Source organism: Sus scrofa, chromosome 2, assembly GCF_054392235.1.
Source record: "Sus scrofa isolate SSC_HxYL_T2T_F1_AM1 chromosome 2, Sscrofa_HxYL_maternal_Yorkshire_Landrace_v2.0, whole genome shotgun sequence".
Lineage (NCBI taxonomy): Eukaryota > Metazoa > Chordata > Mammalia > Artiodactyla > Suidae > Sus > Sus scrofa.
In genome coordinates this window covers 10,375,189-10,391,331 of record NC_139384.1, presented here as the reverse complement: position 1 = coordinate 10,391,331, position 16,143 = coordinate 10,375,189, and the positions used below count along the sequence as shown (strand labels likewise).

The following is a 16,143-nucleotide window of genomic DNA, read 5'->3' as shown; positions in this document are numbered from 1 at the left end:
ATTCTTTTTTCGCCCATTACCATGCTCCATCAGAAGTGACTAGACAAGAGTTCCCAGTGCGACACAGCAGGATCCCATTGCTTGTCCATTCCAAAGGCAATTGTCTGCATCTATTAACCCCAAGCTCCCAATCCATCCCACTCCCTCCCCCTCCCCCCAGGCAACCACAAGGCTATTCTCCAAGTCCATGAGTCTCTTTCCTGTGGAAAGCTTCCTTTGTGCCATATATTCGATTCCAGACATGAGTGATATCATATGGCGTTTGTCTTTCTCTTTCTGACTTACTTCACTCAGGATGAGAGTCTCCAGTTCCATCCATGTTGCTGCACATGGCATTAGTTCGTTCTTTTCTATGGCTGAGTAGCATTCCATGGTGTATTTATACCACAGCTTCCTAATCCAATCATCTGTCGACGGACGTTTGGGTTGTTTGCATGTCTCGGCTTTTGTGAATAGAGCTACAATGAACATGCAGTGGCATGTGTCTTTTTTAAGGAAAAGTTTTGTCCGGATATATGCCCATGAGTGGGATTGCTGGCTCATATGGTAGATCTATGTATAGTTTTCTAAGGTACCTCCATACTCATCTCCATAGTGGTTGTACCAGCTTACATTCCCACCAACAGCGCAGGAGGGTTCCCTTTTCTCCACACCCCCTCCGGCACTTGTTATTTGTGGACTTATGAATGATGGCCATTCTGACTGGTGTGAGGTGGTATCTCGTGGTAGTTTTGATTTGCATTTCTCTAACAATCAGGGCTGTTGAGCATTTTATCATGTGCTTGTTGCTCATCTGTACATCTTCCTTGGAGAAATGTCTGTTCAGGTCTTTTGCCCATTTTCTCCATTGGGTTGTTGGCTTTTTTGCGGTTGAGTTGTAGAAGTTGTTTGTGTGTTTTAGAGATGAAGCCCTTGTCAGTTGCATCGTTTGAAACTATTTTCTCCCATTCTGTAAGTTGTCTTTTTGGTTTCTTTGTGGTTTCCTTTGCTGTGCAAAAGCCTGTCAGTTTGATTAGGTCCCATTGGTTTATTTTTGCTTTTATTTCTGTTGCTTTGGGAGACTGTTTTAAAATTTTAAATGCATAGGAGTTCCCATTATGCCTCAGTGGGTTAAGAACCTGACATAGTGTTCCTAAGGATGCAGGTTTGATCCCTGGCCTTGTGCAGTGGGTTCCATATGCCCCAGGTGTGGCCATAAAGAGAAAAATGAAAAAGAAAATTGCATTTTTAGGAGAATATTCAGTTTTGGGAGAAATTGTTCCAATGTGACACAGAGAGAAAGGAACAGAATATAAAACAGCAGGATCCCTGGGTTGCTAAGCACATGGAAGACACTGCAGCATCCTGGCCAGGCAAGTACATCCTGGAGCTCTTCTGCCTGGGTTCAAATCCCACCGCTGACACCTACCGGTCATGTGACCTTGATAAGTTCATCTCTGGACAGGAGTTTCCTCTTCTGTAAATTTGGAATGAGGATAGATCCTCTCACACGAATCCTCAAGAAAATGCACTTCAAGTGACAATGAGATATCACCTCACACCTACTAGTGTGGTCATTATAAAGAACAAAAGATGACAAGTGTTGAGGAGGACGTGGAACCCTGTGCTGGTGTGAGTGGACAAGGATGCAGCTGCTGGAAAACAGAAGGGAGGTTCCTCCAAAACTTGAAAAGAGAATTGCTATTTGATCCAGCAGTCCCACTTCTGGGTAGTTATTCCCCCAAAATTAAAATCAGGATCCATCAACAATTGGATGGATAAAGGAAATGTGGTAGACATTTTCTACAAATGGAATATTATTCAGCCTTTAAAAAAGAAGGAAATCCTGCCTTTTTTCTCCCCCTTTTTAGGGCTACACCTGGGGCATGTGGAAGTTCCCAGGCTAGGGGTCAAATCAGGGCTACAGCTGCCGGCCTATGCCACAGCCACAGCAACAGAGGATCCAAGCCGCGCCTGTGACCTACGCCACAGCTTGTCGCAACGCCAGATCTGTAGCCCACTGAGCCAGGCCAGGGATTGAACCTGCGACCTCATGGATACTAGTTGGGCTCCTTCCCACTAAGCCACAACGGGAACTCTGATGTTTGTGGGTGCTTCTGATCATTGCTTTAGCATAAACCTTACAAACAAAGATGCTAGGAGAGAGGCCGTACTTATTTTAAGGACTAATATCTCCAAAAGATTACCAATTTACACTTTTACAAGATCTATCTTTTCCCTGTTTTTCCTACCTTTTCTTTCATCAAATCTCTCTGGACTGCAATTAGTAAAGGATAACTGTGGAGGGTGGGGCAAAAGGCTTGCTTTGAAAATCAGAATTTATCCTCATGTTGGTGGTGTAGCCTGCCAATACTGACACTCAAGAACAGCAGGCTTATTAACAGACACCTGCTTCAGCCCCTCCCTTAGGCTCATCTGGGGAGCCAAGCCTGACCTTTTCAGGTTGCTATTATGGAAATAAGCCATGCTGACATCATGCATGACCCCTGACATGGGTGCAGCAGTGTGTTCTAGTGAAAGCACTTAGGGATCCATCCACTCATTTATTCAACATGGATTAATTGAGGACCTACTGTGTGCCTGTCCCTGGTACTGGAACCAGAAGATGGGAGGAGACTTCCCTCATCTGTACCATGGGGATCATGCCCTGCAGGGGCTCATGAGGAAACAGGGAGATTGCACCTGTCATCAGCTGGGGCTGTTTATTTGACTGTTATTGGTGGTTTCTGACCAGGAAAGGCATTATAGTTCCATGAAGATAGCTTGGAAAATGAGTCTTATAAACTTTTTGCTGCACCTCCATTAAGCCAAAACCCAGTTCTATCTCAACACCTCTGTTGCTTTCTCCATCTGGCCCTTGCCACTGAGGGTTGTCTGTTTATCTGTCTCCATGTCCGGGTGGTGTGTTCCTAAGGCAGCCCTCTATCCCTGGGGTCCACCACAGTACCAGGCACATAGTAAGTGCTCAGGAAATCTGCACTGAATGAAAAAATGAAGGCAGGGACGCATTGCTTTAGTTGACATTTGTCTTGCCTGAGTGAAGTAAAGGCTGGAACTGTGTATTGATTTGGGTGTATTTTCCATCTTTTTTTTTTTTTTTTTTTTTTGTCTTTTTGCCATTTCTTGGGTAGCTGCCAGCCTACTCCAGAGCCACAGCAACGTGGGATCCGAGCCGCATCTGCGACCTACGTCACAGCTCACGGCAACGCCAGATCCACTGAGCAAAGGCAGGGATTGAACCCACAACCCCAAGGTTCCTAGTCGGATTTGTTAGTCACTGCGCCATGATGGGAACTCCTATTTTCCATCTTATTTATTCCTCCCTGTTCCTTCTTCCATCAGGGCCTCCCTTCACCTCTAACCCCTGCTGTCCCCAGCCTGGGCATCTGCCTGGGTCTGCAAACATGCCAAACAATGGCAGCTGGAACCAGATGCTTCTCTGGAGGAAACTCAGGAACACCTGAAGTCTTTGTGCACCCAGTACTGCCCTTTACCTGGACAGGCGGCCCTGCCAGCAGAATTAGAGGCCAAGGTAAGGGCCATGCTGGGCCCCTGCAAGGGTGGGGATGGCTCAGGTATCCACATGGTCTGTCACCCAGAGGTGAGACTGGGAAAAACACTACAGAGGTTGGGTGGCAGAGAGCTGGTGACTAGGGGTTGGGGGACAAGGGAAGTTGCAGTTAGCAGGGCTTCAGCAAGAGCCCTTCTTGAGCAGAAGGCCACTGTTAAAGGTCCTTGAGTTGAGAAGAATGGAATCTTTTTTTACTTTGTGGCCTGGCCCTTGGTATGTGGAGGGGCCAGGGAATGAATCCCAGCCACAGCAGTGAACCCAGCCGAAACACCAATCCTTAACCACTAGGCCACCTGGGAACTCCTAGCATCTATTTTTTTTTTTTTTACCACTTACTATCCCTCTTAGAAGGTGGCAGAGTTGCTGCAGTAATCACAACCTGCTCCTAAATCTGGAACATCCCTGTGTCACATCCTTTGGAGCCACTTAGCCCCAGGTACAGAGCTGTGGTTCTGGAGGAAACTGTTAATGAGATGCTGCCTGGCAGGGCCATGCGACCAAGTAAGCCAATTGTAGTACCCCAAGACCCCTCCACGATGGCTGGCCTGGGTTGGAAACATGACCTCAGGTGGACCAATCAGAGCATCCCTGGTACCCTGATCTTTTCTGAGCTTCTTTCACTAGGGGGTGAGATGTCTTAGGGATATAAAACCCAGGGGCAGAAATAGATCAACTGAACAGACCGATCACGAGAAATGAAATTGAATATGCCATAAAAACACTCCCTACAAATAAAAGTCCAAGACCAGATGGCTTCACAGGTGAATTCTACCAAACATACAAAGAGGAACTTATACCCATCCTCCTTAAACATTTTCAAAAGGTTGAAGAAGAAGGAACCCTCCCAAAGACATTCTATGATGCCGCCATCACCCTAATCCCAAAACCAGACAAAGATACCACCAAAAAAGAAAACCGTAGGCCAATATTCTTGATGAACATAGACGCAAAAAATATCAACAAAATTTTAGCCAACCGAATCCAACAACACATCAAAAAGATCATACATAGAACAGACCTGCACTCCATCTACAAAAATAAACTCTAAATGGCTTAAAGACTTAAACATCAGACAAGACACCATCAAACTCCTAGAAGAGAACATAGGCGAAACCTTCTCTGACATTAACCTTAAAAATGTTTTCTCAGGTCAGTCTCCCAAAGCAACAGAAATAAAAGCAAAAATAAACCAATGGGACCTAATCAAACTGACAGGCTTTTGCACAGCAAAGGAAACCACAAAGAAACCAAAAAGACAACTTACAGAATGGGAGAAAATAGTTTCAAACGATGCAACTGACAAGGGCTTCATCTCTAAAACACACAAACAACTTCTACAACTCAACCGCAAAAAAGCCAACAACCCAATGGAGAAAATGGGCAAAAGACCTGAACAGACATTTCTCCAAGGAAGATGTACAGATGAGCAACAAGCACATGATAAAATGCTCAACAGCCCTGATTGTTAGAGAAATGCAAATCAAAACTACCACGAGATACCACCTCACACCAGTCAGAATGGCCATCATTCATAAGTCCACAAATAACAAGTGCCGGAGGGGGTGTGGAGAAAAGGGAACCCTCCTGCGCTGTTGGTGGGAATGTAAGCTGGTACAACCACTATGGAGATGAGTATGGAGGTACCTTAGAAAACTATACATAGATCTACCATATGAGCCAGCAATCCCACTCATGGGCATATATCCGGACAAAACTTTTCCTTAAAAAAGACACATGCCACTGCATGTTCATTGTAGCTCTATTCACAAAAGCCGAGACATGCAAACAACCCAAACGTCCGTCGACAGATGATTGGATTAGGAAGCTGTGGTATAAATACACCATGGAATGCTACTCAGCCATAGAAAAGAACGAACTAATGCCATGTGCAGCAACATGGATGGAACTGGAGACTCTCATCCTGAGTGAAGTAAGTCAGAAAGAGAAAGACAAACGCCATATGATATCACTCATGTCTGGAATCGAATATATGGCACAAAGGAAGCTTTCCACAGGAAAGAGACTCATGGACTTGGAGAATAGCCTTGTGGTTGCCTGGGGGGAGGGGGAGGGAGTGGGATGGATTGGGAGCTTGGGGTTAATAGATGCAGACAATTGCCTTTGGAATGGACAAGCAATGGGATCCTACTGTGTCGCACTGGGAACTCTTGTCTAGTCACTTCTGATGGAGCATGGTAATGGGCGAAAAAAGAATGGATATGTGTATGTGTAACTGGGTCACCATGCTGTACAGTAGGAAAAAAAAAAGGTAAAAATACAATAAAATAAAACACTGGGGCAGGAAGCTTTGGAGTCTTTCATTTCGTGTAGAGGCCTGAGGGCAGAAAGCTGTCCAGTTAAGAGACTCGATCAAAGATGAGAGAAGGGAAAGAGCAGGGAAGAGAGTAAGCTGAGTCTGATTTATTGGGTCCAGTCACTGAGATCTTTGGATCTGCTCTGGTTCCTGCATCCCCAGTCCCCAGTATCCTTCCAAGAAGTCTGCCCTTCCATTGGCAATCTCATGGAGGTGGGCTCCTCTCACTTGTGGTTCAGACGAGGTTGTCCAGGCCTGCAGGATTACCAGGAATCGCCCAGACTCCAAGAGAGGCACTGGTTGGTATCAGCACCATTGCAAAGGCAATCCTTTATTCTTTACTGAGAACTGGGCTTTGCAGAACATTGAACCCCGTTCAAGCCGCCCTCCTTGGGCGGGAATGCCCTAGGTGTGAGGGAATGTGTGTTTGGGGAGGTGGGCCTGGTTGTTTCTGGAAGCAGCCCCAGCATTTATGTGGCCCGAGCCAGGCCAATCCTGTTATGTCCTCGATCGAACACGGTGAAGTACACCCTTAGGAAGACGTCCCCCAGGATCCAGATATGGCTCTTGGTCAGAGTATCCGCCATCGCCTCAAAGGTGCTGTAGCAGAAGTTATCAATAGCATCCTGGGAGGAGGAAAGACACAGCCATGAGCCTGAGCCCGAGCACTCACCTGCTGCTGCCCAACCTCTGTATCCAGATCTGCAGCTTCTGGGTTTCATCTCCCGCCTTAGGTGAGAGCTGAGTGGCTCTCTGAGCAGCTGTGGAAGTGGGATGTCCATCCAAGAACCAGGCAGACTGTAGCCCCACTCCCCCCCTCCCTGCTGTTTCTTTCCTTCTGCCCCAGGCTGGCTGTTCTCTCTGCACAGAAGGCCTTTTCTTGCCCCTTTCCCCACAACCTGTTCTTTTTTTTTTTTTCTTTTTTAATTTTTGTTGTTGTTGTTGTTGTTGTTGTTGTTGTTGCTATTTCTTGCACAACCTGTTCTTTAAGGCTGCGCTCAGCGCCTCACTCCCCCACCCCCACACGGATGGCCTTCTGGATCCCTGCTCACCCTCCTTGGCCACTCCAGGCTGAGTTGGGTCACTTGGCCTGGTGCTCCCTTGTCTCTAGCCCTTGTCATGCTGGGACTTCCCCTGGCATCCCTTGGCACAGCCCCCAGGGGTGCCGTGGGCACGGAGCCCAGTGTCGATTTGCCTCCACCCCAGAGGGGCTTCTCACTCCTCCAAGAGGCTGGGGGTTTAGAATCATTGAAATTCCCTCTCTTCTTCACAGCCTTCTTTGAGCTCCTTCAGCCTCCTCTCAATTCCCATCGGGAGCTGACGTGCATTAACGCTCAAGTCTGAGCCAGGGGCTGTGCAGTCACTGTGTCCCCTTCATGCAGGAGGGCCTCCAAGCCCTGCACAGGGCTGGTCTGGTGTCCCAGCTCCCAGAGCGGGACCTGGGGCTTACGAAGGGCAGGTGCAGCCTAGGACTCGGGAAACCCTCTAATCATCATCCAAACCAGGGCACTTTGGAGATGGGCAGGGAGACTGTGAACCACTCTGGCGGGACAACACACTGGCAGTGTCCTCAGCCACCCCCTTGTCCCTCAGCCTGATGATCACAGGGATTCTGTGTCATCCATCTGTGGGCCCTGGTTGTAGTCATGCTTCATGAGGGCAGATGCCCTTAGTGGTCCCCTCTCCTTGTGGCTGGTACTACACCTGCCCGGGGTGGAGTCTCCATCTTTATTTCAGGATGGTGGTTGTCCTAGTCTTCCCTTTGCCTTCAAGAGGCTGGTTTTGTGGGAGGCCCTGGCCCCCTCTCCAGCCAGGGCCACGTGGTGGTGGGTGGTGGGGTGGGAACTGCAGGGGTGCATCTTGGCCTGTAGAGGGCCCCCTCTTCCTGGCATCAAGCAGCGCACTGGTGCCACACATTGCAGATTTAAGAACCAGCCCCCAGGGTTGGCCCCTCACCTTTCGGATGTAGGCATGAGCTGGCACTGGGTAGTCGACATTGTTAATGGTGAAGACGATGTCAGGGTAGGTGTCCCTGGCATTACAATGGACCAGGTACTGTTAGAGGAAGAGGGAGAGAGGTTGGCTCAGCTGATCCTTCCTGGGAGAAGAGCCCCAGAGTGACCCTGTGGCCTGATACTTCACCTCTTTCTGAAGGGGCACTGCGTTTATGAGAGAATGGATTTTGTCCACCTCTGCGTGTGGGCCAAGCAGGTACGTGGTCCCGGTATCCACGATGGCCTGGCAGCCGCGGGGACAACCAATAATTTGCCCTCTCCAGGTGATCCTGAGAGACAGTGGGACAAAGGGGGCTCCAGGGTCATGCTGAATTCTCCCACTGCTGCCACTGCCCCCACCCACGACTGTCTCCAGAACAGTCCTCCAGCTCTTGTCCCCACTCTGTTTTCCTTTGCTCTGGTCATTTCTCTTTCCTTGATTTCCTTTCAGTTCCTGAATGCACCGGGCTCATTTGTGCCTCAGGGCCTTGGCACATGCTGGTCACCCTGTCTAGAAGGCCCCCATCCCCTTTGGTTGATTTCTCCTCATCATCTGGGTTGCAGCTTCATTGTCACATTTCAGGAATTCACCCGCCACCCCCTCCCATCTCCCGACTAGATCATTCTCCACTCTTGGCCTTTCTCTGTACACACTTCCTCATGTCTAGCCTGGAGCAAAGTGGTAATTCATTCTTTGTGGGACTTGTTTCCTGAATGTCCACCTTCCTAGATGCTAGGTCTGTAAGAACAAGGGGTATCCTCAGGGCCCAGCACAGAGCAGATCCACGCCATGGGTTTGTTGAATGAATGAATGAAGACATGAATGACGGACAACCAGAGCCCTGATTCTGGTGTCTGAGCAATAACGGGTCAACACCCAGAGGGACGGTGGAGATTCTCTGGGGCAGCAGATGCTCAGAGTGGTGGGGAGGGGGACACAGGGTGCCAAGGGAGCGGCTGTCCCCCAGCCCTGCCCCCTGGGCTGGCTCAGGCACTGAGGCTCCTGGGCAGGTGATGACTGAGCGGCCCAGGGGCCTCCAAGGGACAAGGAAGCTCTTGTGTGAGGGGCTCAACTCCTGCCTCTCGTTCTGAGGCCACTCTTGGATCCCAGCTCCCTGGTGGTCTCTGCCATAGCCCCTGTCCCCCTGTGTGCCTGGGATGGGGCTGGGTGGGTCAGGGTCAGGAAGTGTCTCTCTGTCTGATGTGCTTTCCAGTCTCAGGAATGCAGCCAACCTCTGTGCACTGCTGGGTAGCTTCTCCCTAAGGAGACCCGTTTTCCCAGTTTGTCCAGGACGTGTCCTGTTTTCCCACTGGCGGTCCTGTGCCCTAATCACCTGCTTGGGCCTGGGTAGCCGAGGACGGTTGGTCATCGTAGCACCAGCCTGCTCAGGCTCGTGGAAGTCTCCCTGATCCTCCTTTCGGGACACTTCAGGGACCTCAACCCATGCTCCCCGCCTGCCTCTCAGCACGGAAGATGCAGTGTCCCTGGTTGCACAAGCATTTCTGGGCCCTTGTCAGGACCCTGGTCAGGAGGCGTGAGTGAATATAAACTCTGAGAGGTGTGCGTGTCTGTCTGTGTATCTCTATGTCTGTGTATGTTCGTGTGTCTGTGTGACTGTGTGTGCCTGCCTGTGTGTCTTTTGTGCCTGTGAGTGTCTACATTTGTCTTTGTGTTTCAGAGCGTTGTTTTGTGTGTGGAGTGTATGTGTATGTGTGTATCTGTGTGTGTGTGTGGTGGTGCATCTGTGAGTGCATGTGTGTGAGCCTGTCCATGTCTGTGTGCATGTGTGGGGACATCCCTCAGGGTGGCCCTCAGAGGGAGGGGCTTACCTGTCCAAGGCGATCTGCCAGTAGTTGGGTTTTGTCAGGGGCACCCACTTGAGCTCTCCTTTATAGAAGCTTCTGTCCACGCCACCAAATATCACTGCACTGCCCTCCTCCTTCCTGTTGAGAAGAGGAGAGGGAGAGGGAGGGCTGAGTGTAGGAGAATAATGGGTGGCTTTTCTCAAATTCGGCCACACACCAGGCACTGTTGAGGGCTGTGTTTATCCACCCCTCACAGGCACTGCTAAGGTCCCATTTTACAGATGCAGGAATTGAGGCATGGAGGGTTGAGTACCTGACTGGCTAATGAGTGGCCCAGAAGAGGTTTGAACCTGGGCATCCTGGCCAGGCTCTGACCACCCACCCTTCCTGGAGGGCCTGGTCCCTTCCCGCAATCAGCCTGCTGACAGAGTCCCTCAGGGGACCCCAGCCTGGAGGGCTGTGGCTTCCACTGGGCCAGCCTGTCAATTTTCAGGAAAGCTGAGACCTGAGGTCACTAAGGGCATGGATCAGGCTCACCCAGGGCCAGGTTCCTGGGCCTGTGACCTGAGCCATCCATGGGCCCCCCGTTCAGCAGGGCCCCGTGCCTCTTCCATCTCTGTCCTGAAACTCAAGCTTTTTCCACAAGGGGTCCCACATGTTCCTTTCGCACTGGCCCCTGCCAGTGCTCTAGCTGCTCCTGGGCTCCTGGTCAAATGTGAGTGAGGAAGAAAGAGTCCCCCCATCCCTGTCCTCCCTTCCTTATCGAATCCGTCAGCGAATCCCGTTCTCTCCTCCTCCCACCTGTATCCTGACCCCTCCACTGCTCCTCCTCCTCCCTCCACCTCTCTGGACCAAGTGCTGCTCTTGGCCCCAGGAGCATGGCGTGTTCCCTAAACCTTTATTTACCAAATCCGGGTGCATGGCCATCTGTGGCCTTGAGTCACATTTGGTTGATCTTATTCTTAACTATCTGCATCACATAGTCTAGAATTTTTCATGCAACTGAAAGCGTCGTACGGCTGATGTGGCGAGAGGGCTTGTCTAGCTGAGACTTACGTGCTCAGGTAGAAGGCAAAGACAGGCTCAGAAATTTGCCCTTGCTTCTTTAGGTTGTCGAAGATGGGGGTGGTCCCTTTGAGGGCGAGGCTGGGAAAGCCCAGGCCCAGGACTCCATCAAAGACTCCATGTTCAAAGGCCTCACCGGTCTCCAACTGGCTCAGGCCAAATACCTGGTTCATGATCCTGAGACTGCCGATCTGCAGGAGAGGGGGTGTTCCCACGTGGATTTTTAAGCAGGTCTGGGGCTGGACTGGGGTGAAGGGGGTAAGAGATGCCATTAGCTTGCAGAGAACTAAGGCCTGCCTGGGCCCTGGCTTGACCATAGGCTGAGCTGGACCAGGATTTGCCTCCATTTGTGCAGGGCTGTGGATTTCAACCCACAGCTGCTCCATCTGCAAACACTGTCTGTAGTTAGTAGACTGGCTTTATGCCCTCGTCCTGGGGGGAGAGTGAGACTCAGGGCAGGATCAAATGGTTCCCACCTGAGGAGAAATGAGTAGAGGGCAGGGTAGCTTTCTCTTTGGCACCCCTGGGATCTGATGGCAGAAAGGGATGGGTTCATTGCTATGCGTTGTCGATTCTGCATCTACACAGTAAGACAAATGCCCATTGTAAAAGGTAGCTTCAAGGTTCTTATGAAAATTCTGCCGAGAAACATGCGGGGTGTGTGTGTGTATGTGTGTGTGTGTGAGAGAGAGAGAGCGAGAGCGAGAGAGAGAGAGAGAGAGAGAGAGAGAGAGAGAGAGCGACAGAGAGAGTGAGAGAGAGACAGTGAGAAAGGGAAAGAGAATACCCTGGCCCTTTGGAGGAGGCTGGCCTTAGTTTTAATTAGATTCTCCAGGACCGCCTAGAGTAAGAGTGCACTTAGCAGGTTGCTCCCACATCTTTGGCCCCCTGCCTCCCCTGCCTGAGTGCCTGAAGCCCTGGGCTGCTCCCCAGGGTCCCCAGATCAGTTTTATTCTCTCCCCCGAAAGCCCCACAACAGCTTAGTTCTGACTGGCCAGCCCAGCTTCACCGCTTACCAGATGGGTGGGTGACCTTGGCCAAGGCCCTTGTTCTCTGCACCCCAGTTCCCTAATCTGTACAAAGGAGGTAATGACAGTACCTGCTGCAGGGGAGAGGGGCTGCAGAATTAAACAATGGTCACAGTGGAAGTGCCTGGCACAGTGCCAGGCCTAGTGGGGGAACAGAAATGTGTGTGTTTTACTCCCCTCCTCCCCGCTGCCAGCAAAGTGGCACCTGAGCAGCAAATCCACACGCAAACATTTCTCTGGGTTAGCTCTTCTGAGAGTTTGCATGTCAGCAGGTGCACTTCCTCCCCAGGGCAGGTGGGGGGCGAGCCACTCGGAACTTTGGGAAAGGCAGGCCCTCCCAAGGGATCTGTGTCTGCCTGGGAAGCAGCAGTCCCTTCCAGGGCCAGCCCTGCCTGAGCTTGCAGTTTCCACATTACCCAAACAGTGTCATAGCCAAGGAATCCTGAAATCTTTCCAGAGCCGTATTGCAACTCGAAGTTTTTGCCCGGGAGGCGGAAGGTGCTGGAGTGGGAAGGGTTGAAGGACCTGTGTGTAACTGCAGACAGAAGAGATGAATTTCCATCAGCTTGCTGAGGTCTGAGGAGGGGGTCGGGGGGAGCACAAGGGGGGGCAGGGAGGGCACTCACCACAGGCCTTGCTTTTGCAGTAGACGGAGGGCACCCACAGGTCAGCTGAGCCGGTGTCAAACATGACGCTGAACTGCTGTGGGGGTGTGCCAATGGTGATGTTGCCCACGTAGGTCATCTATAGGGAGCGGGGAGGGGTGATCAAGGCAGGCCTGGGTGCCCTGGTCACCCTGGTTTCCCAATGTGCCACCAACCTCGTGGTGTCCCATGGCACCTAATATCCCTTGTGCACGGCCCCACCTCACAGCCTGTGCTCAGACCTGTGTCTCATTGGAGCAGCTCTCCAGTGTCCCCCTCAAGGCCCAGCCTGAGCACTTCCTTCTCCTTCCTTTACCCAAACTCAAACCTTGTCCTGTCAACAGCACGCAGTTGGCCCTTTATTGCGACATTCATTTATTCTTTGTCTGTGTCTCAGACTGAGATATGCATTCTTGGGAAAGATAAAGGCCTTTCTCAAAATCAGTAGCCATGGGCGTTCCCGTCATGGCTCAGCAGTTAACGAACCCGAATAGTATCAATGAGGACACGGGTTCCTTCCCTGGCCTCACTCAGTGGGTTAAGGATCTGGTGTTGCCATGAACTGCAATGTGGGTCTTTAGACACAGCTCGAATCCCCCCGTTCCTGTGGCTGTGGCGTAGGCCAGCAGCTGAACGTCTGACTTGATCCCTAGTCTGGGAACCTCCATATGCCATGGGCGTGGCCCTCAAAAGGCAAAAGAGACAAAAAATAAAAAATAAAATCAGCAATCATAACCATAGGGTATTAAGTTTTTATAGCATCACCCACCGTAGGAGCTCAATAACTTTTACTCGTATCATTTTGGGGTCTACAGAGGCTGGATGGACTTCCACTGTCTGTGGCCTCAAAGTTGCTTTGCAGTTGGCTTTATTGTTTAGTTAGACATGACTCACCCTTCATCTGTAACTAAGTGGCTCCCTTAGTTCAAAAAGAAGAATCTTGGGAGTTCCAGCTGTGGCTCAGCCATGATGAACCCCCCTAGGATCTGTGAGGATTGGGTTGGATCCCTGGCCCCGCTCAGTGGGTTGAAGAATGGCGTGGCCGTGAGCTGTGGTGTAGGTAGCAGACGTGGCATGAAATGCCTTGCTGTGGCTGTGGTGTAGGCTGGTTGTTGGCAGCTCTAATTCAACTCCTAGCCCGGGAACTTCCATATGCTTCGAGCGCAGTGCTGCCCCGCCCCCCAGTCCCCCAAAATTTCCTCTGGCACAGAAATGGAGGTTTACCTGCCACCGGGTCATCTCTGGGCCCAGTCACCACAGACCAAGAGTTGAGGGTGGGAGTGCCTTCTCCTCTGGGTGTGAGGTGCCAGATCCCCCTGTGGTTCTGCTTCCTGAAGGGGTCCCAGCCCCAACATCCCTCCTGGCCCCTCCAGGGGAACCCCAGGCTTGACCAGAGCACCAGGGGTACCTATGGGGCCTTCATCCCCTTTCACTCACATCCAGGTAGTTCCTCAGTGGATGAGAAGTGATTTTCAGGTTCTGGATCATTTTGTAAGGATGTTCCTTGAGGAAATTTTTCAGCAAGCCTTTTTCTCTGAGGCTTTCTCGGACGGACTTGACCTTCGTGAGAGGGATCCTTTCACGGTGCATTGGGAAAAGGAAAAAAACAAGAGATAGCCAACAGCTGCCCATGTTGTAGAAGGACTGTCACCCTCCATTGTACCGACGCTGTGTATTTTCCAAGCATTGTTATGAGGAGTGTCATCCTGCAAAGACCATGGCAAGGGCCTAGGTTTGAATACAGGTTCTTTCCTGTAATGTTGCAAAAGCCATGGGAGCCCTTGGAGCCTCAGAGCCTCCAGTGGCACCCAGGTTGAATGCAATAGCCCCCGCCCCCTACATAGAATGTTCTGGCTGTTAAGGAAGAGGATGGAAGTCATGTGCCTTATGTGTGGGAAGTCTCCACCATGGTAGCCGATCCCATCGCTATTGTCATCCAAGAGTATCTGCCTCACAGTAGCTCTGGGAGGAGGCAGAAGGGGGATCGTGATCCTCTTTTTAGAGAGAAGGACTTTGAAATGCAGGACAGGGAGTCTGTGACTTGGCTGTGGTCATACTGCTTGTTAGAGGTCGAAAGGCCTAGCAGTAGGCCTCCTGATCTTCCTCCAGGGCTCAAGCCGAAGAAAGGGATGAGAGATGGAGCCAGGAGATGGGGAATAAATTGTGCCAATTAAGAGGCTAGCGAATGAGGAAGAATCAGACTTGAAAGGAAAATGAACAAAACCTCCGAGTGTTCTTCATGGGTAGAGTCAGCCAGAGAGTTGGAGAGAAAGAAGAGAGATCCACAGGTGAAGCCCTAGAAACTCATAGACACAGAAATGGAGAGAGAGCCGAGAGAAGACCTAGGAGCAAATGCAGGAGAAATGCTTTCCACGGGACCTCAGTGACAGTTGCACAGGATGTGCACTGAACAAATCCAAGGAGTGCCATTTTTCATATGGGTTGTGATGGGACTGGTGCCCCCAGAGTTGTGCAATTCTGCAGGCCTTCCCCAAGACCCTTGGGCCCCATGGTTCCCATGCAAAGTACTTATCAGTCAGTGAGAGCTGAGGTTTAAGACTGTCAGGAATGATGGCATTCCCTTCTAACCCCAATGTGTGGAGGAATAAGAGGATGCCAGGGCGACAAGAAACCTTCCATAGAGAGAGATGCTGTCAGTTCTAGTCCCCGTACTTACATGACTAAGCAGTCTGAGAGGGCCACCAGCCCAAGGATCACAAGCCACTTCATGCTTCTTTCCTGGGTCCAGGTACTCAGGAAAGAGGGAGTTCTGAGCATGCAGTGGTGGCTGGAAACTCCTAGTTATATATGCTCTGACATACCTCTATCGTCCCCTCTCGGCCACCAATGGACCTGATAAGAAATACAGACCTCCTGATAAGATCTTAGCCTCCATCGATATCTTTGGCGGTGGACTTGGAAAATTCTCAGAATACAGAGATTCTCCTTCTATGTCTTCCTTGGGGCTTAACTGCACAACCAAATCAAAGTGCGGGGACTAACAAAGAGCTGGGAAGCTCTTGTGACATGGGAGATGAAACACTGCTAATAATGTGATAAAAATAAGTGCTGGGGGCCATGCTTGACATTACATAGTTTTGTGTGGTCTTGGCAGCCACTTTGTGAGGTGTGCCTTTCTGTCCTCTGTTGGAGCAGGGATTGTGAAGAGTTCAAATGGCAAAGTAAAGACTTAAGTGCAGCCTCCTGACATACAAGTGGCTTTAGGTAGGGACCCATGGCACAGATCATGACACCTGGGATGCACATCCTCTTCAGAAACCAAGGCTAGAGGGAATTACAATGGCCCAGTTTTAATATTGGAAGAAATGGGATGCATGAATTCAAAAGATGTTTGTTTATCCAGCACACATTAATGGAGGACCCTGTGTGCTGGGGTCCGGGTTAGATGCCAGGAAGTCAAAGTTGAGTAAGACACAGGCAGTCCTTGTCTTCAGGGAGCTGGCCGTCTAGGGCAGTTCTCACAAACCCATGGCCCAGGACACAAAGTCAATGAATGGCCTGGTTGGATGGGCACCCTGGGCTGGGGCAGCCCCTACTCAGCTCCAACCAGTGGCTGCCATGCTGGAAAGCAGGCTGGTTGGCCACATTTTCCAGAGAAGTCAGAAGTCTGGATATTTATGTAAAATCCCCTGATTTCAAAAGTTAACTACTAATTTTTTTTTCTCTCTCTCTTTTTTACCAAAGAAACATACTATGATCC

At 50.5% G+C, this 16,143-nt stretch overlaps 1 protein-coding gene and 1 long non-coding RNA gene across 3 annotated transcripts; one reads left to right on the top strand and one right to left on the bottom strand.

Moving 5' to 3' along the window:
• The first annotated feature begins 3,090 nt into the window (after positions 1–3,090).
• On the top strand, positions 3,091–5,876 carry LOC146405087 (uncharacterized). 2 transcript variants are annotated; one of them, XR_014836943.1, is made up of 3 exons: positions 3,091–3,227; positions 3,343–3,532; positions 3,920–5,876. It is a non-coding gene; the product is annotated as an uncharacterized LOC146405087 (long non-coding RNA). The 2 variants fall into 2 exon arrangements; XR_014836942.1 differs by having other exon boundaries at positions 3,116–3,253; positions 4,395–5,876.
• Positions 5,877–5,977: 101 nt separating this feature from the next.
• LOC100522849 (pregnancy-associated glycoprotein 2) lies at positions 5,978–15,202 on the bottom strand. Its single transcript, XM_021082953.2, has 9 exons — positions 15,100–15,202; positions 13,860–13,998; positions 12,405–12,522; positions 12,195–12,313; positions 10,742–10,941; positions 9,710–9,823; positions 8,028–8,169; positions 7,842–7,940; positions 5,978–6,511 (listed from the first exon to the last, which is right to left on the bottom strand). Exons 1-9 carry the CDS (start codon positions 15,198–15,200, stop codon positions 6,356–6,358), a joined length of 1,188 nt encoding a protein of 395 aa, XP_020938612.2. The 5' UTR covers positions 15,201–15,202; the 3' UTR covers positions 5,978–6,355.
• Positions 15,203–16,143: the final 941 nt, after the last annotated feature.